This window comes from Styela clava, chromosome 1 (assembly GCF_964204865.1).
Source record: "Styela clava chromosome 1, kaStyClav1.hap1.2, whole genome shotgun sequence".
In the NCBI taxonomy this organism is placed as follows: domain Eukaryota; kingdom Metazoa; phylum Chordata; class Ascidiacea; order Stolidobranchia; family Styelidae; genus Styela; species Styela clava.
This window is the reverse complement of record NC_135250.1, coordinates 6,155,289-6,180,246: the sequence shown is the minus strand read 5'-3', so window position 1 is coordinate 6,180,246 and position 24,958 is coordinate 6,155,289. Positions and strand designations below refer to the sequence as shown.

At 34.8% G+C, this 24,958-nt stretch overlaps 3 protein-coding genes across 4 annotated transcripts in view; 2 read left to right on the top strand and 1 right to left on the bottom strand.

The window, feature by feature from the left end:
• Window positions 1-11,503, bottom strand: part of LOC120348634 (uncharacterized) — a 57,154-nt gene extending 45,651 nt beyond the window's left edge. Inside the window, exons 1-5 of one of the 2 annotated variants that reach the window (XR_005570251.2) lie at window positions 11,327-11,501; window positions 10,478-10,550; window positions 9,671-10,066; window positions 9,294-9,349; window positions 2,608-2,890 (exon numbers count right to left, since the gene is read on the bottom strand). Coding sequence is in view for 1 of the 2 variants with exons in the window: in XM_039418813.2 (XP_039274747.2) it covers window positions 2,608-2,890; window positions 9,294-9,349; window positions 9,671-10,066; window positions 10,478-10,550; window positions 11,327-11,419 (901 nt within the window). In the remaining variant the exon portion in view is untranslated. Of the gene's footprint in view, window positions 1-2,607; window positions 2,891-9,293; window positions 9,350-9,670; window positions 10,067-10,477; window positions 10,551-11,326 lie in introns of both variants that reach the window. The other variant, XM_039418813.2, reaches the window with a different exon arrangement.
• Window positions 11,504-17,785: 6,282 nt separating this feature from the next.
• Window positions 17,786-20,456, top strand: LOC120348639 (GA-binding protein alpha chain-like). Its single transcript, XM_039418822.2, has one exon. The coding sequence runs from the start codon at window positions 17,823-17,825 to the stop codon at window positions 19,047-19,049; it is 1,227 nt and encodes a 408-aa protein (XP_039274756.2). The 5' UTR covers window positions 17,786-17,822; the 3' UTR covers window positions 19,050-20,456.
• Window positions 20,456-24,868, top strand: LOC120348635 (nuclear pore complex protein Nup160-like). The gene has a single exon (XM_039418815.2). It carries the CDS (start codon window positions 20,478-20,480, stop codon window positions 24,708-24,710), a length of 4,233 nt encoding a protein of 1,410 aa, XP_039274749.2. The 5' UTR covers window positions 20,456-20,477; the 3' UTR covers window positions 24,711-24,868.
• The last annotated feature ends 90 nt before the right edge of the window (window positions 24,869-24,958 follow it).

The following is a 24,958-nucleotide window of genomic DNA, read 5'->3' as shown; positions in this document are numbered from 1 at the left end:
AAAAAAAAACATGACGTAATATATTGATGACGTTATTTTTTCTGTTTCACATGCTAATATATACAAAAAACTAGAATACGACATTCCATTACAATGATGAAAAAATGAATGCTCTATTTCGAGATGCAATTTACGTTAAACATTTTATTTCTAAATTGGCGATTTCGCCGTATTTTCCACTTTAACGTCTTCAAAAATATCGCCAACATCGGTATGTGAATTTACCGGTTCAATACTAAAACCGATTATACCAATAGAGATAATATCTCTCTCTAACGAGTACACTGCATTAAAATGTCTACCGATACACGAAAAACAAAACGGCGTGTCCGCATACTCATTTACCAAACATTGGCACGTATTACAATACCAACACAAAATAGTTTTAACGGAGAAATGTTACTTTGTGCTGACTATGCGACCACAAGATCGAGGTTTCCGTTTTTGATTACAAATGAGAAAAGGTCACGTGATTAGTAAACTAAAAGCAAAATACAGGATTTTTTTCGCAAACAAATAAATGAATGACGAAAAAGCGGGTATGAAATAATAAAAAAAATGATCAACTCAACAATGAGAGAAAATATGATAAAAATATTACGCTGATAATAATGAGCTTTGTAATAATGAGTCACTTGAAACGACGTCAGTTGACTCAGCTGTGACGTCACAAGAGAAATATGGCGGTCGTAAATCTGGAATTCGGATGACAATCGTAACTATCAAAGAACGCTAACCAAATAAACGTTCAAACAAAGTGTATTTACCAAAAATAAATAATATATTTCAGAGCATTTTTTTTCAGAATAAAATCGAAAATAGTTGGGATGACCATAACAGTGTAGATTATGTTCGGACCATACGTGATTCATTATGGTATGTTAAAAATGACCAGATTGAAATGAGAATGACTAAATTTACTGTTTTCGTATAAAATATTTACCTAATAGCCCCAGGTATCGACGAAAGGCTGAATAAATTTTTAATGACCAGCTTGGGACCAAATTAAACGGCCAGTTACAACATCTGACAACAATACGGAAAAGGATCGTGCAAAACAATCTATGAATGGTAGTGAATTGCAAATAAAGATTGCAGTGTACATTGGGGAAAAGGGAAAAGTTTAATGACTTTAATAATATAAATTATAAAATTAATGTATATAGATCGGAATTGAATGAATTGAAACCAGACGGCTGAATTAAAATCAACATGCGCTCGTCGCAATATATTATAAGCATTTAAATTACATCGGTTAGGTACAATTCCTTATAAAATAATACACTATTACGTCATATTTTTTGCAATATCTACTCCGTACAATAGAACTTATATTAATGAGCTGATAAATATTTTTTCGATTGCATATATACGAAAATATACCGATATTCTAATGTTAATAACTTCTGTAGAATAGAGCAGTGGTCGGCAACCACCGGGCCGCGGCCCATTGCCGGTCCGCGGGAAGATTGCTACCGGTCCGAAGAAAGGTGAAAAAAAAAACAATGCCCATAATAGCATTGTTACCAGTATGTAAAGTCAGGTTTTCAAAATTTACAACTACAAAAACGAAATATTTAAGTAGGACGAACGTAAGAAACACGTTATACCGTTGTTTTTGAATGTATTGTTAACATAACTTTTCTAGCGCATATAATTTATTAAATTACATCACTTCGTCTGTAATTTGTATAAAGGTGGTCCGCCAAAATTTTGGTCAGGCTTTACCGGTCCGTCACTGAAAAAAGGTTGCCGACCACTGGAATAGAGAATAGACCTAACTTTTACGGCGGTCTTTAAAAACTTCGATGCTATTTTGAGTAAATAAATTTAGAATTTATTGATTTTTATGAGAAACTAAAGTCACATTGTCACAATTTATGACAATTTCTAATATTTGGTATTGAAGAATGAATATCAATAGAGAAATGATTCTACGGACAGTTGTTTCTATCTGAGCCTTCACCACTTCAAATGAGTGTAATGGCTGCAGCACCGAGAACAGTCTACAACACTCTATCTACAACTATTTAAACTCATGGAGGTACAAGAGTCTACAATAGTCTATCCGGTTTTAACCTATTATAACAAGTGGCGTGAAATTGCGCCCATAGCAAGGTTCAAAATGCGCCCGTTAACTGACAAATTTTAACGTCTGTTGGTAAAATTACATACTTGTACGCTAATATTTGAGTAAAAAAACGAGTTTCACTTATTCCCAATTCAAAATTACTTCATAGAAACATTTTACGACTAAGACCTTTCGCCCTTCTTGCGCCCTGTCCAAACGACCTATTACGCCACTGACTTATAACATGTATGCACGTTGCGTTGTTGCCGACTAAACTCATAAATACATATATTCAATATTTCCAACGTATACGGAAGCATTACTGAGTATCAAAGTCACTTCGAATATGAAAAACACCAGTGTTACGTGTTAGAAGAATATAATCTAGATTATCTGTATGTTTGGGACGGATCATGACGTCTGATCATTGAATTATGTCAGTCAGGTCGCATGTTCACACGTAATACCAATCAAACAAGATGCAGCAAATGAGACTAATTCTGTTTGAAACTGATAGTAGTTAATGAAGTACATACCTTGGGTGTAATCAACTGTAACACTTGATGACGGCACACTCCTGTAAGAATTCTTTTCGATTTCTGCTGTCAAAAACGATTTTTCGTTCGGTTGAAAATTTGTATTTATTGATGTTCTAACAACAGTATTTTCATTGCCTGATGAATGACGTAATTTAGTAGTGACGTCACAAGGAAATGAGTGATTTGTATCCTTGATTTGAAGTCGATCAAATTCAACGGGAAACACGTCCTGAATGTTCCCCCTTTCGTTATTGGAACCAGTAAAGTTCAAGTAATGTTTCTGAAAATGTAGAAAACAACATTCGCAGCGATTAAAAATTATGATACATTGCTCTACAGACCTTACAGGTAAATGAGTATATAGTTATTTAATTAGTCAACGAAGAACTGGGCAGTTACACCATAAACTCCCGGCTATGTCCAAAAATCGGCGACACACTAATAACTATAAATAATCAAAGTTATTCTTTTCTAATAAGTGATAGAATAGCGCTGATAAGAAGACTTCATACCTATTTCTATGTGAACAATAGCAACATGTTTGAATCAATATTTGATTAAGTTACATTTTGAGGCGAATAATATTGTTAATTAAACGCTTGTAAACATCGCTTCTTTCACAGAATACTATGTATATAACAGATAGATACTTTGATACACAAATCCAAATCTGACAAATTGGCTTCGGCTAGACAGTATACGTTTGGGACCTAATTTCGGTTTGGCTTTTACGGCGGCTAATGACTTTTAACGCAGTTAACCTTCCACCTGTTAGATCGTAGTCATAATTCCACTAAATATTTATGAAGTTACGATTATTCTTCATCTTATTTACATGTAAAATATTCTGAAATTTATGATCAAGTTGGTGCATAATGCAACTAAATATTATATAAAGTCAGAATATACTTTATAATAAATACAACTAAAATATTCTATAATTAATGGTCATGTTTATACATAATTCAACTATATATTGCATCAAGTCAGAATATTCTTCATCTAAAATACAACTAGAATATTCTGCAATTCATTGTCGGGGTTCTTTTCCTATACAGTAAATATATACGAGACGAAAATTTTTGAATTACTAACGCCTTTTGTAAGCTTCTCCTTTAGTTAAAAGACAGTTTAATCTGTTTCAAGGAAAGTAAAATTCTTTTCTATTCATCCATCATAACAAGTGACAGCAAGATGATGAAATTGTATTCCAGTTTAAAACTAACCAACAATAAACTTTAAATTGCACACACACAACTACGTCGGTCTCGCATAAATGCTCACAAAAAACGCTGCGAATCTTCATTCAGACGAAGACAAATTCTTTCAGAAAGACAAGTTTAAAGGAATTCGCTCATTGAACGTTGCAAGCCTTAACCTGGGTCTTTGTCAACCGCCACGGTTCGTTGAAGGTGCATACTCGCATTTCAAAAAACTAGGATTATTTGGCTTGAAATTCTACGTGATTCAAACTGCTACCTACGATAATACCCACTTAAATGAATACAACAAAAGATAGTAAACCTTAAACATCTTATTTCAAAGCATATACAAAAAACACAGGTCGGTTGGTCTATGTAATGTATACAAACAAGCCCAGCCTTCCCAAAATACCGCAGGCTAAACAACCGGGACGGACCAAGACTTTGGCATGCATGTAATTTGTGTGACGTAATGGAATAATTGCGGTATATTTTGTTCGTTCGGAACTGAACGTCTTCAAAATGTAATTCCATATATTTGAGTCATCGTTATATTCAAGACAAGAAAATGAAAACAAAACCAGAATACTTTTCAAGTTCAATTTCTAAAACATTGATCAGCCACCTTAACTCTACGATAGAGTAAATATAAATTATATTGTGAATTCCCCATCTACACAATAGTACCCGAAACAGTACATGTCAAACCCAAAACAAAAATAATTTGCCCATCCAAACAGCCTAATATGGAGTAAATCTAGAAGATGTACTTGGACCTAAACTGTTTTTGCCCTTTAGCTTGACTTCTAAATATATCATTGTGAAGTAAGTCTACTTTTTGGATAATATGAATTAAATTTTCTTTTATTTGGTATCTTTTCTCCGGTGATCTCTGACCTTAAATTCACCATTAGCCGGATAAATTCCGTCTGGTTCAGTATCATTCTTTACAGCCGTTTTATATGTCTTTAATAAGATAATAATTATAAACATACTTAACGGATAACACTAATACGAATGCTGTTATTAAGCGTCTCATTGTCTGCTTAATGGACAAATTCCAGGCATATTTCTTATGCAGTATAATACTTTAGCTCGCCTCACTCAGAAAGAGTTTGATAACAAAGTCAAACTATGCAGAAAAATGAGAGAGAATTTATTCGATCTACCGCTTGACGCTCGCATATCTCACATCTATGATAAAACCACATTTGTATGAATATACATTTCCATCATTTTTTTTTTCATCTTCAGACTAATGATACCTAAATACTAACTTCTAAAATAACGCGTTTTTAACATAACCCTTACTTGATTGAAAATACGCATCCTGTGTATTAGATTTAGAATCAAACCTGTTATTTGATTGGCAGGCCACATATCTTTACGTAGGAGAGAATACAAAATGACAATCGGTAACCTGAATTTCTATTCCAACTTTAGTTTTTTGAATACAGTACTTTTGTAATATCCTACTTGGTACACTACTTTGGCCAACAGGCCCCAGTATGCTTTATTTAAATGTCTTAATACGTTCCCCGTATATATTGGAATAAATTACTAATAATCTGACTGTCTTACTTTCGCCTCAACTTAGTCTTACTGAATTTTTAAAATGAGTTTCGTTATCAGGTAATTTGTTTCAAATGTCTAAAATTTTCGTATGAATCATTTTAACTATGGGCATATTTATCACTTCACCACAGAAAATGGCTAAATGATGAGAAAGCTATACTATGATCTTCATAACAAAATCGTTTCTCCTATACATCCATTCCAGATAAAACTGTTCGAATTGTTTCAATTTGAGAGTGATATAACTAAAATACTACAAAAATATTAATACATCATTAACATTACAGGAAAGCCGTACTTGAAAATTCTAACGGAAACTAAAACAAAGTTATAAAAATATATGTGATCATGGTCAGTAGCGTGAAATTAACGTTTTGTAATTGAATTTCAAACCAAATATGAGAGGATATTGGTTATTGACCTTTCAGTGATTCGTTCGTTAATCTGACGCGAACTTCACAATTTAAAATTGCCCATGTATAGGCATTGGAAATGGGCATATTAAAGATGGCCGAGTAAGAGGAAATAAAGGGTGTAATATGTATTGAAAGACAGAAATGAGTGTAACGTTATAATCAAACGTGCCCTGGGGGTTAAAGATAAAGTCTAATCTGAAGACAATTTTGTGGAAGTTCAGTGCGAACACTTAAAATATTTCGTACAACTAACAATAATGGTGTGTAATTTAAGTGACTTTGAGTACACTGTGGCTAAATAGCAAGAGAAAGAGAGGCGAATTCCTCACACCTGACTTTATGGCTAATATGCTCTTATAGCACACTATACTATATCACAACAGTAAATCTTGCAATGACATTGTAATTATAAAAAATTTCACATTTTTTTCATAGGACCTGTCAATCAAAAGTGAAATGATTTTATCAAACAGTTCATCATTTTTCATTCAACCCTATCAAAGTTCGTGACAGTGGTTTAACGCTGCTTAGAGATGATGTAATGTCGTATAGGTTTTCCGTTCAGACAAGGCTATTCCAACTTTTGACTAATATTTTGAGGTCATTTTCGAATTTTAAGATATGTATAAGTGAGAGTCTGGTTTTGATACTAGTAAGCGAAGTAACCAATAGTAAGTCTAAGTACCATTCAAGTAAAAATGTCTGATGAACCATGTTGCAATGAAAGTTATGATAGTATGTATATGTATAGTAAATATTATGACGAAAATGATGAAGTGGGCGAAAAAATGATGAGAGAAATTTCATTTTTCGCACATCAAAAATTTTTCGTAGAAATAGGCCGCAAAGAAAAGTGTCAAAAATTGGGAATCGAACTTGTACAAAACATACAAACGAACAGATTGGAATCGAGAACATTTGGTAAAAGGCATGGATACACTAATCAAATGGCATACTCTGAGAAGAACCCAGAACTGATGCTTGATGTAGTGCGTGCAATTAAGGCTGACGAATGGGCGAAATCTTTATCATATTAAATACGAAATTGAGGTATTTTTATACTATCACTGTTTGGGTGTATTCACTTGGATGTATATTCGGAGTCAACATTACCTGGTACTTTCACCTAATGTACGTAAGGATTAAACGTAAATGGAAACACAGAACATATACGATTTCAAAATGTTATCAGAAAAATCTAATGATTCAGATCAGAACCACAATCTATTATAGGTGGTCATGGTCAGTGATGAAAACTGCATCATTCTGCCGAATACAACAATTCAAAAAATCATCTTCGACGAAATTTATCATGACGTCAAAATGATTCGCCCTCAGCGAGGTGATGATGACAAATTCCTGACAATTCGCGTGAGGTTACGGTTTTGGAAAACGTCTTTGTATTAATTTTTAAAAGCCGCGTGAAATATTTGGATAAAAAAATCATCATCAAAATGAATAAAACTTAGCGCTCAACCTTACACCATAACGCAAAAAGTAATGAAGCTAAAGTTTACAAATTAAGCATTTTCATTAGGTAAGTTTGCCCTGATAATCAATAGAAGGTAAATGAACCTGCAAAAATCGAAAGAGCACATTATTATTATAATTAGTGGCGAATATGCAATAGTGATTAAAAGTCATGTGCAAGAACTAACAAACTTCCCTAAGAGAAGATGAATCACAGACAAGTTAAACTTCCAGTTCGTTTTTTTGGATTACGTATTCTCTACATTTAAGAAAAATCATAAAGCTTTTAAAGAAATAACATGCCACATTTGTTTGACATGTTGATTAGTTGGCATGGTTACGTTTGAGTACATTTCTCAAATGTCCTTTTCATTTTACAAAGGCCGACCAGCTCGGCCTAAAGTAATAAAAACGTCTTGAGAATTTAGGCTGCAATAAATTATGGTAATGTACTTTAATAGGTACTCCCAAAATGAAGAAAATACTTTTACAAGAAAAATGCGTTAGCATAAGTTTATATCATTAAAGGTTGAGGGAGAGCGAGAGAAATTTATTCAAATAAAACATCCAATATTGATAGAAAAATAAATTATACCGTTGTAAACAATGTATAGAACTGAAGGCAGACCGCGGATGGTTCACTATATATATGTTATATAGAGAATGTTTACTATTATTCGATGTCCATAAATATTATGGTATGGCATTTCAGAAGTACCGGTAGTTTACTGAGAATAAAAATCGTAAAGTGTGTGATGGAATGCAGTAGTATAATATTCATAACATACATTGTTGTTCTGCAATACAGGTTTTATTTTTAGATTTGATGGCGGAGAAAAATGTTCAGAAACGTTAAAATAGTTTGCAGATGGAATGTGAAAATATTGGTTCTGTTGACCGGCATTTGAATATTTCTTATGTATTGCTTTAGTGATTAGTTTGCACCCAAGATCTTTGATATTTGAAACTATAAATGTGTACCAAATAATATAAGCAAAAGAAATGCTCAAATTTAGGGCAACGTAGATCGGCGTGAATGTAAATGTAAGATAAGACCGCAGAGTTTTCTGAAAAGACCGGCGAACAATCGCAAAAAAGACGGACAAGCGTGAAAGAATAAAGTGTTTTCGCGAAGAAAAATATCACAGTAAATTTTTGGCAAATTTTCGGACCCAATATGACTCAGATAAAACTTGCTCCATTGTTTGTCTAGAAAATGCCAAGAAATAATTTAGCCAAACGACCAGCAGATCTACATCGTATCCATAACTGTTTGTTTTTTAGCAATAAACATATCCATAAATAACATATCCAAGCAAATCATAAATATTTGTGTAATGTCCAGAATGTCATTTTGTGTGAACTTTGACATGCCTTCAAGAACGTTGGTTGTTTCTATTAGGATAAGATTTACATACCGGTATTTATCCCGGGGGAGAGGAAATGCGATAGGACTACTTAATGATGTAGCGAACCCCGGCCTCTCGTCCTGTTACCAGTCTATGTGGGGTATGGAATTAGTTAATCATATATTTGTTTTTAGATTCATGGACTTCACTTGAACTATTAAAATGTTATAATGTATGACTGATAGTATCATGGTGTGATGAAACTAGAATTGTTAGGAATACGTTGAGTTTACAATTGTGGCATGTAGTTTGATGTTTAGGTAGAGATGGTATATTGAATAATATCATCAACCGTTGGACATTGAGACTTGCACTATGACGATATTTTTCTTCAGGCCCCAAACAAAAGAACTCTTGTGCCATCTAGTGGCGATAGTACTAATTCAACCGATCTGTCAGTATAAAGTTGATGAGGACAATAAAATATAAAATAGGAAATGATCTTTGAAATAAATTTTTTTCACATGGCAACTATCTAGTACCAGAGCAATTTAGGGACTAAGTGTCAGAGAGTCTATCTCAAAATTTATTTTGTCAAGGGTCTAGGAACCTGTTTCACTCAATGAATGAGATTCATGAATTAATAAATGGCTTTCAATAAATGTACTCACTTCATCACTCTCTTCATGAATTGCCCTAATTTTTGGAATATTTCCTTTTCCGTCATCTAAAAATATGTAAGAAAACTTAATAGTTTTAAAATCTACTTACACTTACAAAATGAAAGGTAAATTTATGTAACTGTAATCCGGTTTTCTAAATTTGCTCCCAAACCTTTCTATCAAAGAGCAAAGCCTTTTGTGAACAACCATACAGACAAAATGGTCCTGACCATGAATGCCGTATAAATTCTCAATGCCGTATAAATTTAAAATTAAACTATAGCCAGTCCCATATAACAATAATTGCATATTACCCTCCAGCATAGATACTAATTGAAGATTTTGACATTTAGTCTCCATTTTGTTCGTGAAATTTGTAATTTTACCTTGATCTGAAGACAATGCTGAGCTTTTTCTTGATCTTCTGTTCCTTCTAGTACTTGAGTTTCTAACAAATACTTGAGGTAAATCATTCTTTAATTCTGTATGTTGCCCATTTTCTGATGCATTTTTATTCATATCAGTTCTTATCATTTCTTGTTGTGTTGAATTTAGACATTCGTTTCTACCCTTTATCGAAGCAGATATTTTATTCATATCTTCTCCTGATGAGCAACTCTTTTGGTGTGACGAATGAACGTGAGAGTGCAGATTTCCAAGTTCTTGCTCTTTATCAACAGCTTGTTCTACATTTTGATATCCAATACTGTCAGTTTCATTCTTTGACATTCTTTTACTTCGTCGATAACTTCGCCTGTTGACTTGAGTTGCACTAAAAGTATCTAAAAATCAACACTTGGAAATTTTGAATCATCTCTGTCACAAATACTGAATTATGAGTTGTTATATGCCAATAGAAAAGATGAACATATAACCTATACATACACAAATGGGGAAATAGAAATTACCCAAGTTAAAAAGACTGAGTTCATGCATCAGGAACAAAAAATGATTGACTATTCATATAGTAGACATTGATTTGTATTCTATAGAAAGGCCATGGTTCACCATCCAATTGGGTCATTTTATTAGCTTTCTATTCCCGGAGATGAATATGAAAATCACTTTTTATCCTAAAGTTGTAAGTATAACATGACTGAACTTAACAACACAATACAGTCGAATGTTTAGAAGAATGAATAAGATAAAATATTAGATTCAATATCATCTTGTTGACATTCAAATTTCCCCACCTTGCATTGATCTGATACGCTGAATGGATTGCCTTATTGCAATCCTCTCTTCTGCATTTGACGCATTTTTGAACTGAATAGAAAGTATAGTCATAAGCTGGTAAATATACAAACAATTAGCAAAAGAGCTGGAGTTCTGAAAAAATTGCATTAAAGAAAAAATAATATTCAAACAACATAGAATTTATCAAAATTGTACAGTGCTTTAATTTTGGTACAAAAGTCTCTTCAAATTCTAGTTTGGCATGTGTCGGTATCTTATTTCTTGATGACAATCATGAGGGCAACATTTGCAATATTCATAATTAAATGATGCCTTGCAGTTATAAACATTTACATCACACATTCTAAAACTCATTTTAGATAGGAATGAGATTGTTGGGTAGACTAAAAGTATAAATAAAAGCCACTAAATCAGCTAAGTTCTGAATAACCCTGACACACGATTTCACACATAAAAAAATAAAATTCAGTCAGTAGTTTATTTTTTTACATATTGAAAATACAAAGTGTAGCCTACGTACATCACATTCATTCCAAAATTAAAGAAAAGAGTAAAAACAATAAAATAGCTTATTCTTTATACAAATCATGTTTTTGTTTGGTTACTACCGTATTATTCCTCTATTACAGTATGAGAAATGAAACCAGCAAGATTATCGTACCGGTACCGATACGGTACATACAGACATAATCAGCTCAGCAAATTACAGAACAAGTTTCATTGTTAAATAGTCTTTGCCTGTATGTCGTTATTAACAGATGTAAGGTATATTTTTAAAAAAGTGGGACGGAGAAACAAATTTATTCACCATCAAAACAGCAAACAAACTTCAGAACTTAGCCTACCATAAGTTGAAGTTTGTCGATGTCTTTTGTAAACAAACTTTCACCTCTATTGTTGTTGCAGGAGTCATTAGAGACGCAAGAAGTCATTGTCATAATCCTTTATACTATTATATACAGATATATCAATATAGAACAAGACAAACCAACAAAGACAACCGAATCAACGTGGCGACATCAGAACATTTGCTATCCGTCGCCAAGTATCCCACGCTTGTCAATCAATCCACCCTCTAACCTTTGACCTAATAAACCAATCTTCTAACCTTTGACTCGCTTTTCATTTGTTATTTAAAAATTCCAATCTTTTGTAAAAAAAGGCAAAATTCAAATTTAAAGCATAAATCTCCTTACTCGTAAGCTATTATTTTTTAATTGTAGAAATACGCGGAAAGATGAGGAGAATTTAGGAGGAAAGATGCGATATTTTGAACTGCGCTGTGATACAAAATTGACAACATACTAAACCACTAAACAAATCAATTGGCAAAATTCATGGAAGTTGCCAACACTTTAAATACGGGTTTAACTTGGAACATAAAAGCACTAAATGTGCAAAAACATATCACTTTGTGACAGGGAACAGAAATAAAATAAATATGACGAGAAACTCTCTGAAGCTGACAACTGATTACTGTGTCATACAAGAATGCATATGGTATAAACCAGCGGTTCCCAAACTATGGGTCATCTTAGTGGGTCGTGAAAAGATGTAGAAAGCTTTGGTTAATTATACTGGTTATTAGGATCGGTGGCGACTCGAATACGTAAATCTTCAAAAAAACAAAATAAATTGAATTTAAATTCTAATCTGTGAAAGTTTCTTTTTTACGATCTTCTCAAAAAAAAAAAATTTGCTACTCAAAGAATGTTTTTTTTTTACGCATAGCAGTTTTGTACACTGTACAGCACTTCTTACCGTGTTTCCCCAAAATTTAGACAGAATTTAGATTTATTTTCTTTTGAAGAATAACACTATGGTTTTTATTTGGAAGAGGTCTTTTGCGTTCATTTATCAAAAATAAAATTACATTGTAGAAAATCACAAGATTTTTTACTAAACATTATATAAAAACCGACATTCATTGTTTTTATTTGTATTTTCCATACAAAAATCAAGCGACAAATATCATAATTGTGATATCACACAATCTTGAATAGTGGTGTGATCTTCACCTTACCTCAGGCCAATGAACCTCTATTCTCCCACACATTTTAAATTTATTTTAAGGGTAGGGTTTGATTTAAATCATTTTGGAAATTAAAATTATTATCTTATTTTCAGACCAGGTCTTATTTTCGAGGAAACACAGTAGTTTTGCGATGATTAGCCATTGCTGTGTGCTGTGTCATGTCATAAAAAAAAATAAAAATCAAAGTTAAGTGCTGGTTCGCCATAAGCTGTGGTAATAAATAGTGGGTCCCGACCCTAAAAAGTTTGGGAACCACTGGTATAAACAATAGTGCGGATTTTGATTTTTGCACGAAAGACCAACAGAAGAGTGACGAAATTTGAAAAAAAAAAAATTATTATTTTGGATTTTGAATATTAGTGACAACAAATTTGTACCAGCCATTTGCATTCGCAAATTTGCAACCACAGATTTAGCACCCGCATACAAATTGCACTCGCGGACATTTGCACTGGTAATCTCCAGCGAGATTCTCGGTTCTTTATTGGTGCTGCACAGTGCACCCGACGACCAACATACACCTGACCCCAAAAAAATTTCAATCACTATCAAATTATTTACTTCTTATGTTTTCAATAGTGTTGAGTTGACCTTGTTTTGTGGCAGAAAATCTCCTTCTCTCTCCCTTTTTATTTGCAACAATGAATATTTAGATCTTCCCGTAGTCCCGCTTTTCCCATGTTTGCTGCAATTTTACAGGATTCACAGGCGCCCTTATGTTTGCTGCAATTTTACAGGGTTCACAGGCGCCCTTTTAGTGAAATTTTTAGAATTCATATTTTTGGCTCTTTCAGTAGCCTAGTTCCCGCCCTTTTGTATTGGTCTTGTCCTGTAATCAGTTTACTTTGTTTTTTTATTAATCTTTTATGCTGATTATGAAGTCAAAATAACCATATAGGCCTACTTATTTTCCTGTAGTGTCTACTTTTTAGTCATGAGTCGTGAGTGAGTGAATGATGCAGTTCATGTCGCTTTTCCCGTCATTTCTATTGCGCATTTTAGTCATTAGTGTTGAAGTGTTTTGCAACGTTAGTGGCAGCGTTGAGTTTAAATCGTAGTTCTAGTTGCTAATTATGTGTAAAATATCGAATTTTACATGCTCAACGATAACAAGAGAGCTCTGCTTAAATATATGTACACATGACAAAGTGTCGCTATTTTTTTATTTTGACACATAAAAAACGAATCTCTTGCAGTCCACAGAAATTGTTGAAATAAATAAAAGTAATAGCCTTCTGTCAAAAAAATTAATCTTTAATCACTGAAAATTTCAAAGCAATTGGTGCAGTATTAGAAAAGAAAAGCGATTTTATCATGACGAAGAAGAAGAAGAGTATGAACAAGAACAACAACATAATATTGAATCGATCATTAGTACACTGACGTGTCCAATAAAGGCAATCGGAGGCAGGGTCACATTTGTAGCAATTTTTATGTATTGGATAGGAGAGGAACACCGATGAGACGACTCAAATATACGACAAACAACGGCCCTTCGTCTTCGAAAAGGAGCATCGTTAATATTCATGACTTCTTGTGAACCTGTGTACTGGGGCAGCAGAATAGCCAGTATTCCAAAGTCAATACAATTTTTGTTTAGCGAGTAGAGGGGCATTTCTACACAGTAGAATGAGTAGATTCTTGCTGAACATAAATCAATTGAGATAAAAAACACATACTCTACCTATCCTCGACCCCCTGTCCTACCCCAGACTGTCTCATCCCCTTCATACACTGGAACTACTGTCACCCTAAAGCAGCGTTTCCCAACCTTTCTTGGTCGCGGACTGTTTTCTCACTGGCGAAAACCTTTGCGGACTCAAGGATCGTTTATTGCAATCGTACTCTGTGTGAAGAAGCAATAAACCCGAACACAACATTAAAATTTCAAAATCGAAAATTCGTCGCAATTACACGTTCTTTAAAAGAGCCGACTTTTTTAGTGTATAATGGCCGTTTCTGTCGCACAATATTCAGTTCATGACAACGACGAGAATTTAAAATGTCTTTCTATTTTAATTTATTGTGTTCATGGTAACTCGCGGTTGCGACGACTTACGACAATATGAAAGCATTACTTCTTTAAAAGGCCACGGCAATCTGCGAACATAATAATGTGAGAATATATTGCCCGATTATATTTAGTTTTGATACATAATTTTTGCGATCTTGCGAATTTGTTATCCCGTTTAAAAAATCTTACTTTCTGCTGTGTAAAGTTCCAGAAAGTACACTTGTTAAAAATATATTTAAAGTTTATTAGTAAATCAAAAATACATATTCATCGCCTTGCTTTACTATTAAGTTAATTGTGATGATTTTAATCTGCAATTGTGTTGACGAAATAAAAGCAATACTACTCAGAAAATATCAATATGATAAAGTGCCCGATTATATTCTGAGCTGTTCGTACAATTATAAAACGAAACTAATGGTGTTATCCGTTCTATTTTTAGTTATTTGTATTGCCGCTTTTCAATTTAGAAAATTTAGGTTGCCACAATTGCCACCTACCAAAAAAAATAATTTATTTCTTGTTGTTCGAACTCGCGAACTCTATCGAAGCGTGTGCAGACTCGTGTTTTCGTCGGAAGGTGTTTTCGTCACCTGTTACCAAATTTTCGAACAGTAAATTGCTATTCTAATAGTTTAATATTCGAATATATGCCCAGTCCTACTCATTAAGCAGTAATTATTGACTCGAATAATGCTATGTGGATAAACTTGCCTTTCATGTTTTATGTAAATTCCAACGTATTATTGGGCTGATAGTTGAGTTTCGCAAAAACGTTTGCAGCCCGCAGTGAATTTCTGGCTCGTTGCGGACTCATTTGAGACCGCGGACTCGGGATGGGAAACCTTGCCCTAAAGGAATTCCAGGAGTTGCGCTCTACACGCGTCCCGTTTACCAAACTCTAGACTTTTTCAGACTCAGCAAAGTTCCAGGTTTGGGCGGTTCAACTACGCCAATGATATTATTGAAGCGTACATCGAGGAAACATGTCATAAGGTTTTCTGCTTTTAATAGGTGTTTGTCTGGAATAGCAAATGGTGATCGATGATAGTCCTACAACAACATCGATCGATTTTAGTCCTACTATGAGTTCAAAGACTAGCCAAGTGCCTCTCGTAGTATTTGTACCTAAAATTATGGCCTAACCCTAACCTAGTACACATATTACATTCCGATGTCCGCCAACTTGGTTCGCATACTTCAGGAGCCCCCAAAATTGCGTATGTCCCCAAGTCACAGTCACATTTCTGCCCAAGTCACAGTGCGCCATTATGACGTCATTTAACTGCGTCATACAAATTAACTTAAATCCAGCTACGATCAAAATATTGAACCATGACAAATTATTGACTCTCAATGACATAACAATATCATTAGAAAGTTTTTTACGTTTTTCTCAAAACTGCTAAAAATGACTTACGCAATTCGGTTATTAGCGTGACGATATCTTATTCCTAACCCCCCACCTGACTATGCCATCCAAAAATTACGTCACTACGACGTCACCATCACGTCATAGGGATTGCCAAAGTATAATTACGATCGCCCAAAATAGCATATGCGCCGCCGATAACGCGATCTTTCTCCTATCGTGATCGTTGCGACGAGAAAACGAGAGAAATAGCTTGCTCGATTTCTGGTGATTGTCTGCGTGCTTTGGACGACCATCCGCATACTTCGGTGGGCCTTATTGCGCCACTGTGATGTAGGAATGACGTAATTTTTCGGTGACGTAGTCAGGTGGGGGTTAGGATTGACATATGCAAAAATTGATGAGCCAGGCCAACTAGAAGTGGATGTGGTACTAAACTATACCAGACCCCTGCAGTACTGGTAAGGTACCGCAGTGAATTACGCTCTCAGCTTTTCGTTACAGTTCTGATGTAAACAACATAAATTTTGTTGCCTACCTTATTTTTTTTTTATTTGATAAGAGGAAATAAATTGAGTTCTTATATGACAAGGAAGAACCGTTCTTCGAACGAATTTCAGGTACTGGTTAGTTACCGCATATGATTATCGGGGAATCGATATTTATTTTTATTTTGCTCTGGTACCGTAATGGATAAGTGATTTAAATCACTTAGTATTTCAATTCACATTGAAAGTGGGACAAAACAGGCTTTTAGTGGCCCGGAGTAGGCTACCTGTCAATCAAGTCATCGATCTAGTCACACGAGCTGTTTTGGCGTTTAGAGACCGTTTGCCCGGGTAACGGGAATTTTTTGGGAAGTGGCATTAGGGGTGGAGGCAGTGCCTCCGCCTCCTCAGTGGTGAGAAAACGTGTGGAAAGCCACGTCCACTTGTTACCTAATCCTATAAAGTCGCTTTTCTCTTTAATTCCTGGACCAATGTATGTATTGCTCTGAAATTTTCAGTGCATGAAGATAAAAATTTTCTTTAGAAGGATATTACTTTCATTTACTTCAAACGTGTCCATATATTTGAGCATATCTCTCTTGTTGGGTTAAGCATGGCTAACTTCTTATATCTAATGGAATTATTTTGATATTACTGATATATATGTTCTTAATGTTTGTTCACTTGTGGTACACAATATGTCTTTATTTATACTTAATTTATCGATTGTTTACTTCTTGAATAATCCACATTGTGGATCCATTTAAAAAAAAATTCAACATTCTAATATTATTCGAAAATAAGTAAAAGTATATATTTAGGTTATAAGTTTATTTCGACTCCATAATCAGAAATAATAAGATAAAAGTAACTGATTATAGAATCGGGAGAGCGAACTAAACCCCGAGTAAGGTTTGAAACGTACAGATTTTAGATGGAAAGGTATTGATAAAAGAAGTAGTACGTGTTCGCTCACCCAAATTTTGAAGTTTTTTTGAACTCTAGTTCAGCAGTTTTATTCATCTGTTTATTTACTATTCATATCTGCGTATACGTATATACGGTAGATTAATAGTAGAATACCAGTATGTAGATATAAATATCTTAAGAATAGGAAAAATTATGTTGTGATAGAACTGGGACGAATTGGCCAGTCAACAATTCTCACCTAGTTTCCAGCATAAACCATACCGGTACCGGTATTCGTTTAGCTAACCAGTTACAGAATTAGCGATGAAGGTCATTCGTTTGTTCTGATATACCTGTATACTGTGTATGAACTATCATTTGGTGAAGTGGTAGCGGTATGCCAAGCATAATATTATTCTTAATAATATAACGTTACCAGTAAAGATATGGTTTTCGCTAATTTCCTGAAATGTTTTATGTTATACAGTCATAGAATAATCTCACTTGTCTAAACTAAATAGAAATGGAACAAAAAAGACGAAAAGTGAATCGGAAATCTGGGATGCCAGCGAAGTTACATAATGGATCCCACACTGATTCTGTTATCACTATTGAACTGGATACTGGAGTGGAAATATTGAATATTCAGCAATTGGTTGAAAATCGTTTACAATCTGCGGATTTGAGTGATTATGAAATTTATTTACAAGATATTCCACTTAATCCACAACTGAGTTTGTATCAGCAAGGCGTAAAGGTTTCGGGAAGTGTCGAACTCAGTATTCGAGTACAAACTGATAATGGGCGATTGACTATTGTTGAAATTACGAAAAATATGACCGATGAAGACATTCAAGCGTTGAACGGTCAACAAAGTGGACTCTCAGAAAATGGACATTCTAATAACGAAGATTCATCAGAAAATAAAGAGGAACTTGGTATTCCTTGTGACCCAATGGAATGGACATCAGATCAAGTATTTCGCTGGATGGTCTGGGTGGCAAAGGAATTTAATTTAGATGCTTCTGTCATTAAAAATTCTAGAATGGATGGAAAGAAATTATGTTCATTAACGATTGAAGAATTTTTTGTGAAACTGCCATATGGAAATATTTTATGGTCACACTTGTCGTTTTTGAAAAGATTATCAACGAACGATGGTGAACATAATGTAGAAATAGAAAACGATTCTGAAAATATGGCTTTAAATTTAGTTCTAAATGATCAACAAACGAACATATCAGGCAATTACGCACGGCGGGCTCCAAGAAGAACGCCGGCTATAATTTCATCAGACAAAGGTGCTCCAATCAGTACACGTTCTCACAACAGCGGAGGCCAAATTCAACTTTGGCAATTTTTGTTGGAACTTTTAACAGACGCAGACGAACGACACGTCATAATGTGGTTGGGAGATGAAGGGGAATTCAAATTTTTACAACCCGAAATGGTGGCTCAAAAATGGGGTGAAAGAAAAGGCAAGCCCACTATGAATTATGAAAAACTTTCTCGGGCTCTGCGTTATTATTACGATGGCGATATGATCAGTAAAGTACCTTCAAAGCGCTTCGTTTATAAATTTGTTTGCAATTTGAAAGAATTACTAGGTTATGATGCAGGAGAATTGAATAAAATGGTAACTGATTGTTCGAATAAACGAAAAGAACAATCGTCTGATCAAAATGTTGTGCCAGTCAATGGCGACTGTATGATAAATGGTATCGCATTGTCTAGTCTTGTCAATCAATGATGCTTTTCTATAATTCGAAGCCGTTTTGTTAATAATGATATTGCTGTTAAATGGTATCTGTAAATAATATATATCTGTTAAATTTTGATAATTTGCTCAATATCACATACGCCATATTTTTGTTGCCGAATATGTCTTTGTTTGCCATAAAAATAATTTTGGTAAAAATCTTTGTTTGGGGAAATATATGAAATGATACAACAGTAAAGTTCCCACTGATTTCAAATGTCACTGAGAAATTCTTATCCTTAAATGGTCCTGAATCATATAAATATAGTTTCTAAACTCATAATAGCATTTTTGCTAATTTTATGTACCTATGCTAATTTTAAACATACCCAAAATAATACATTGTTAGGATGGCTTGGATTTTTGGTCCCGATTCATTTGAATATATTTTGCGGGTTTTCAGAAGTCATAGTGTTCTAATACTAACCTGATCATTTCAATCACAATTTGAAAATCGTGGTTCGACTTAAGTTATTTGATGATTTGAATTTGAGTGTCAGTATTTTAGTATTCTTTCAGTTTGCTACTCAATTTGATTTATGTAGCATGTATTGTATATTTGCATAACATGAATCATAAATGCGCTATATAACAATTCAATTTTAAGAACACAGCAGTTGATAAAAAATCGTTATAAATACTATTTGTTGGAATTGTACCCTTATTCGCCAGTCTTGGTATTAATAAGGTTATTTTGATTTTCGGCTCAAACTACAGTATTAATTTATTGAACAATTCCTCAAAGCAATTATTTTCTACCAAACCTGGACCAAAACTATGAAAAATGTGGAAATTATTTGATTTTTGTGACTTATGTTCCAACTGTCTGGTTTGCTTCAAATATGATTGTCAATGTCAGCAATATTGTGGCCAGCTCAATTTTCAGATGAAATATTTGTATAACTGTTTTTTTAAATTTTTTTGGTGGTTTGGGTTTGACATCATATTTGAAGATATTTATTTACAAAATGAATAAATGGGTGACGGGTAACAATTTATGCAATCATTTCACCGACTCTGTACCCTCTGCCTTTTGAATGAATGTAATTCCTTTTAGAATTAAAAAAACCAATCGATTTGGTGCCAACTAATATGACTAGCTTAGCTACTAATATTTCAAATGTAAAATTTGAATTTGATTTTTGTACAAAAAATCATCCCATGCAAAAAAATTAGTCAAAGTTATTATTTGGAATGCATTAGTGTCATGTCAAAACACTTTATATTTGTGATTATAACCTGATAAGTATTCTATACTTTCTTCTATTGCCATTTAATTATTCAACTATTACCGGTATGTATTGATACTATTTGTGATGTTGATTTGGTGCTACATGTTATTTTTCTAGCAACTCACTGCAAAGTAAACGCCATGATTTATATATTTTTTCTTTTAGATAGTGTTTGTAATATAACATCATGGATATAAAGGATCCAGCCTTGTTTCTTCAAGAAATTCCTATACATTCAAAGTTTTCGCAAAGACCTGCTCAAGAAATTTCAGTTCCTGAAGGAGAAGGTCCAGTCGATGCATCCGAGAATGTTACATTTCCTGAATCCGGTGGTGGTGTGACCTTACAATTGCAAGATTCAACGAGAGTGATTTGTTGGCGCACTCAAAAAAATTCTCTGGAAATTTTTGAATATTCTCTCGATGTGGATTTGTTTTCTTCACATTTTATCATCAGTTTCGAAGGAACTAAAATAATACCTGGAGTTGATGTATCGCTGTTCAAAAATCGCTTATACATCACTTGTTGTACTCTTCATGCAGTTCATCGTATGTCAATTGATACTTTGTCAACTGGGCGATCTGGACCAAAGTCAGGGGTCAGTTATCCATCTTTACTTTCAAATTTAGCGACTTTCAATTTTGAAAATGAGTTTGAAAACTTCTATTTTGGCGAAAAAATTCAGGGACTTGTAACAGAATGGTCAGTAAGAACGATGCTTCCGGATAAAGGTGACCCATACACTGCTGTTGCGTTGAAAACCAATCAAGGCAATATGGCGCTTGTTAACATGACAAGTCGCTCTCCTCCAACTATTGCAAATATCTACCAAGCGTCAAGGATGTCACGAATATGGTCCGGTATTAATCCATGGGGTGAAGCAGCCGGCACTGAAACTATCTCTGATATTGCAATACTCGTGATTGAAAATCACCCATACGTCGTTGCAGCATGTAAAGACCGTAAACTGCGACTTTGGTCTTTTGAAACCCATGATATGCTTGTGAATTATGACCTATCAGCACATTTTCAAGATGATGGTGACAAATCGAAAGCTGTGGATCTCAAAGTAAGAGTTGTCAACGAAGTTGGAATGATAAGCTTATATATTTGTATGTCGGATCAAGCAGGATTCCTTCAATTTCAAGTGAAAATGGATTCAAGCACTGGTACTTTGGAAACTAATTTTTTGTCCGTTGTTTTTGCTTCCCTTTCACCACAAGGACTACCACACCGCCATCTGGTTGATTATTTTTTAACAGAAACAAATAAAATATTTACTTTGTGGCGTGATACTGAAGAAGTAGATTCTATTTCAGTGTGTGCTGCTGATGTAGGTGTATGGCATGAAGTCGCTTCACACCCATCACCAGTTCTAGAAATTCCACTTCTTCCATATCAGGATGTCGGAGAGGCCTACATGGATTACATATTTAGCTCAGGTAAATTCAGCCCTGTAGCATTGACTCGAACGTTATCTATTCATCAGAGATCAAACGTATCGAACATGGCGTATCTCCAACCACAAGAATTGAAGGAAAGAGTTGCCGCACATATTCAAAATGCGATTCAAGAAATAATTCCGGATGAAGAAATGGATGAGGATGCTTTGCAAGTCTCAGTGTGGAACTCATTTTATCAAGATCTAATTCAATATCAGCAAGTTGTGTCTCGTTCTTTGGGGCTGATAATCAATCACGGTTCTTCACAGAGTCTTGTATCCGTCATCAAAAAAGGTTATCTTATGATATTAGCCCCCGTTTCACCACTTGAAGCTGTTTGCCGTGGATCTGATCCGGATATTTTTCGAACATTTTTACAGCCGGACGATTGCACAGATGCCAATCTCAATGACTTAGCTCAATTATTGGAAAGCCTTGGAAAATTACATAGTTATTTAGGAGCGGAATTAGTAGAGTCAATACAGCAGAGCTTATGTTTGGCTGGCAATTCCCCACCTGATGTCATAGAAGATATGATGCCAGATATTCAGGGTGCTGTAAGAGAATCATCAGGAAACGACACATGGGATAATCTTATCATCAAAATTAATGATGTTTCGTCTGCTGTCAAAATGCTAACGCTCTGCTTAAGCCCTTCAGAATTTGCATTCGATTTTGATATGCCAGATTTACAATCTTGGCCAGCAGGGTCACTGGGGGTTGAATTTATATCGCGTTGTATTATGCGACATGTTGAAAATCGTTTCCAACTCTCCATCCTGCTTTATGTACTTTCCTCATTGCTAGAAACTCTACAGAGGCAAGATGGTCATATACAACAAGAAGGAGACACTCAATTAGGATTCCGAATTGTTAGTTTTGTGCAAGCTTATCAAGCTATGTTCTGGTTATCTACTGTTCAAACACAAAACATATCACAGGCAACTTTAGAAAGCACCATGCAAACTTTATCCGTGCATGATTCAACACTTAGCATAGACCGAGAGGCAAAATCCACACTTGCGCAAGGACACCAAACCGTACTTGAATTCTTTATTTCATCTGATGGAGGTAAGCTCTTACAAGCATATCTGCAGAACCAACAAGGACAAGGTATTCACATCCTACATTCAGGATTGGTTACAAATTTTGTCAACTTTGTCGTTTACCTTATGTGGCCGCTTGGGCCTACACTCACCCTGCTAGATTTTTTGCTCTCTCATGGACACTACACTGTCCTTCAAAGATACATCCAGCGAGAGCTTGGCGATTGGTGCAACTGGAGCACAAAGTCTCAAAGATACATGCTAGCGCACTGTCATCTTCATAATGGAAACTTTGATAAAGCCGTTCAATCCTTTATCATGGCATCGTCAGGGATTAGCAATGAGGATTATCTCGCTAACAAACTGCTGAAAGAAGATGAAGAAAACTTCCACCCAGCAGCTCAAGAAATTATCTATTATACCAAAGTTTTACCGATATTTGAGAGATTAGATTTACCTGAACAAGTGATTACTTTGGCAGAACATGCCATTCAAGTTGCAAAATCACAAGAGCATGATCCGAATGTGTCCATTTTGTGGTCGAGTATATTTCGACAGAGTAACCTACTACAGCGGCATTGTAATGCACTGAAAGCAATAGTACTAAACCCAGATCCTGATCATAGAAAAGATTGCTTGAGAACTCTTGCTGTCTCACTTTGTGAACATAAGAAATACAAAACACTGGTCGAATTCCAATATGGAGAATTAGAAGGCGATTTAGTCAGCATTTTGGAGCATCGTGCGAGAGGCACGGATCTCGCGACATCTCCTCATAATTACTATGATCTCTTATACGCATTTCACATCGAGAGGAAGAATTTCCGAAAAGCCTCTTCGGCTATGTATGAACAAGGGTACAGAATTAGTTGCGAGTTCGCACCGTCTACATCTGAAGAGATAATTGCCTGCTTGCAAAAACAAATTGACTGTTATGTTGCATGTATAAACTGCTTACATTTAACAGCTGTCGACAATCGTTGGATTTTGCACCCAATTGGAAATCATATGAAGGCAGCCTCACAGAAACCTGAAGGATATCGCTCTCCGAAGCGACAAAATGATGGAGAAGTGGCGGAGCAACAAAAACGAAAGGTTATAATTCACGAAATACCTGATATTCAGAAGGAAGTTCTTCTCGTTGAAATGAAGTTAAAACTTCAAGAAGTTTCAAAAGATTCCATGCAAACTGCAATGAGCCCACTAGTATCAGAATCTGAAATTTCAGGATTGCTATGCCATTCTGGACTTTATGATGACGCAATAAAAGTTTGCAACAAATTCAACTTATCACTTGCAACTGTGTTTTCATCTCTCGCTTCGAAATGCGTCTACTTATCTTATGCTGATGATAGAGCAATGGCAGAAGGTTGGGAATGGCTACAGGAAAACGAAACTGTAAAAGTTCATTGTAGAGGTGGAAAAAGCAGCACAGCAAAATGGACCGCAGCAGATGCAGCGTATCGACTACTCCAAGTGTATCTAGAAAGACATGGAAATGCAGAAGGTCGTGGTACGCAGTACTTTTATGCAGTAGCTAAATCTCTATTGGGATTAAGTGCGAAGCTACCTGCTTGGTTCGTAAACACATACAAAGGTCGAAATTCCCCGGAGTTATTAAGATTACTCGTGTGCTTTGATAGATTGGAAGAAGCAGTATCACTTGCAATAGAACTCATAACAATGGCGAAAATTCAAGTCGGAACAGACTTTGACGAAACTTCGTATCTCAGGAGAGGAACTTGGGTTCCATACACTATAATAGAGCAATTGCTATCTGTACTAGAAGAATTAAGAGTGCAACCTGAATTTGATGAACTTTTCCATCATTTAAATGAAACACTGGATGAATATCTTCATGTTGCTGAGACAACTTCAGATGATATGGTGCAGGCTTCATTGCAAAGAGCTGAAATTGCAATGCAATCATGAATCCTATTGATGTATTAATTTGAATTGTAAATTCTTTGAAATCAGCGAAAACACTGCCTTTTTGCTACACTTTTTTGAATTTAAATTCCTATTTTCATAATTTTGTGCCTTCAGTAAACTGACCAACTTGAAGTAAATTTGCTACTGCTCATTCCATAGTAATGAATTTTTGTTTGATTTGCAGTTTTGGATAGTGGAACAGTAAAAATATTTATCATTGACTGAAGACTAAAAGGTAGTTTTACATA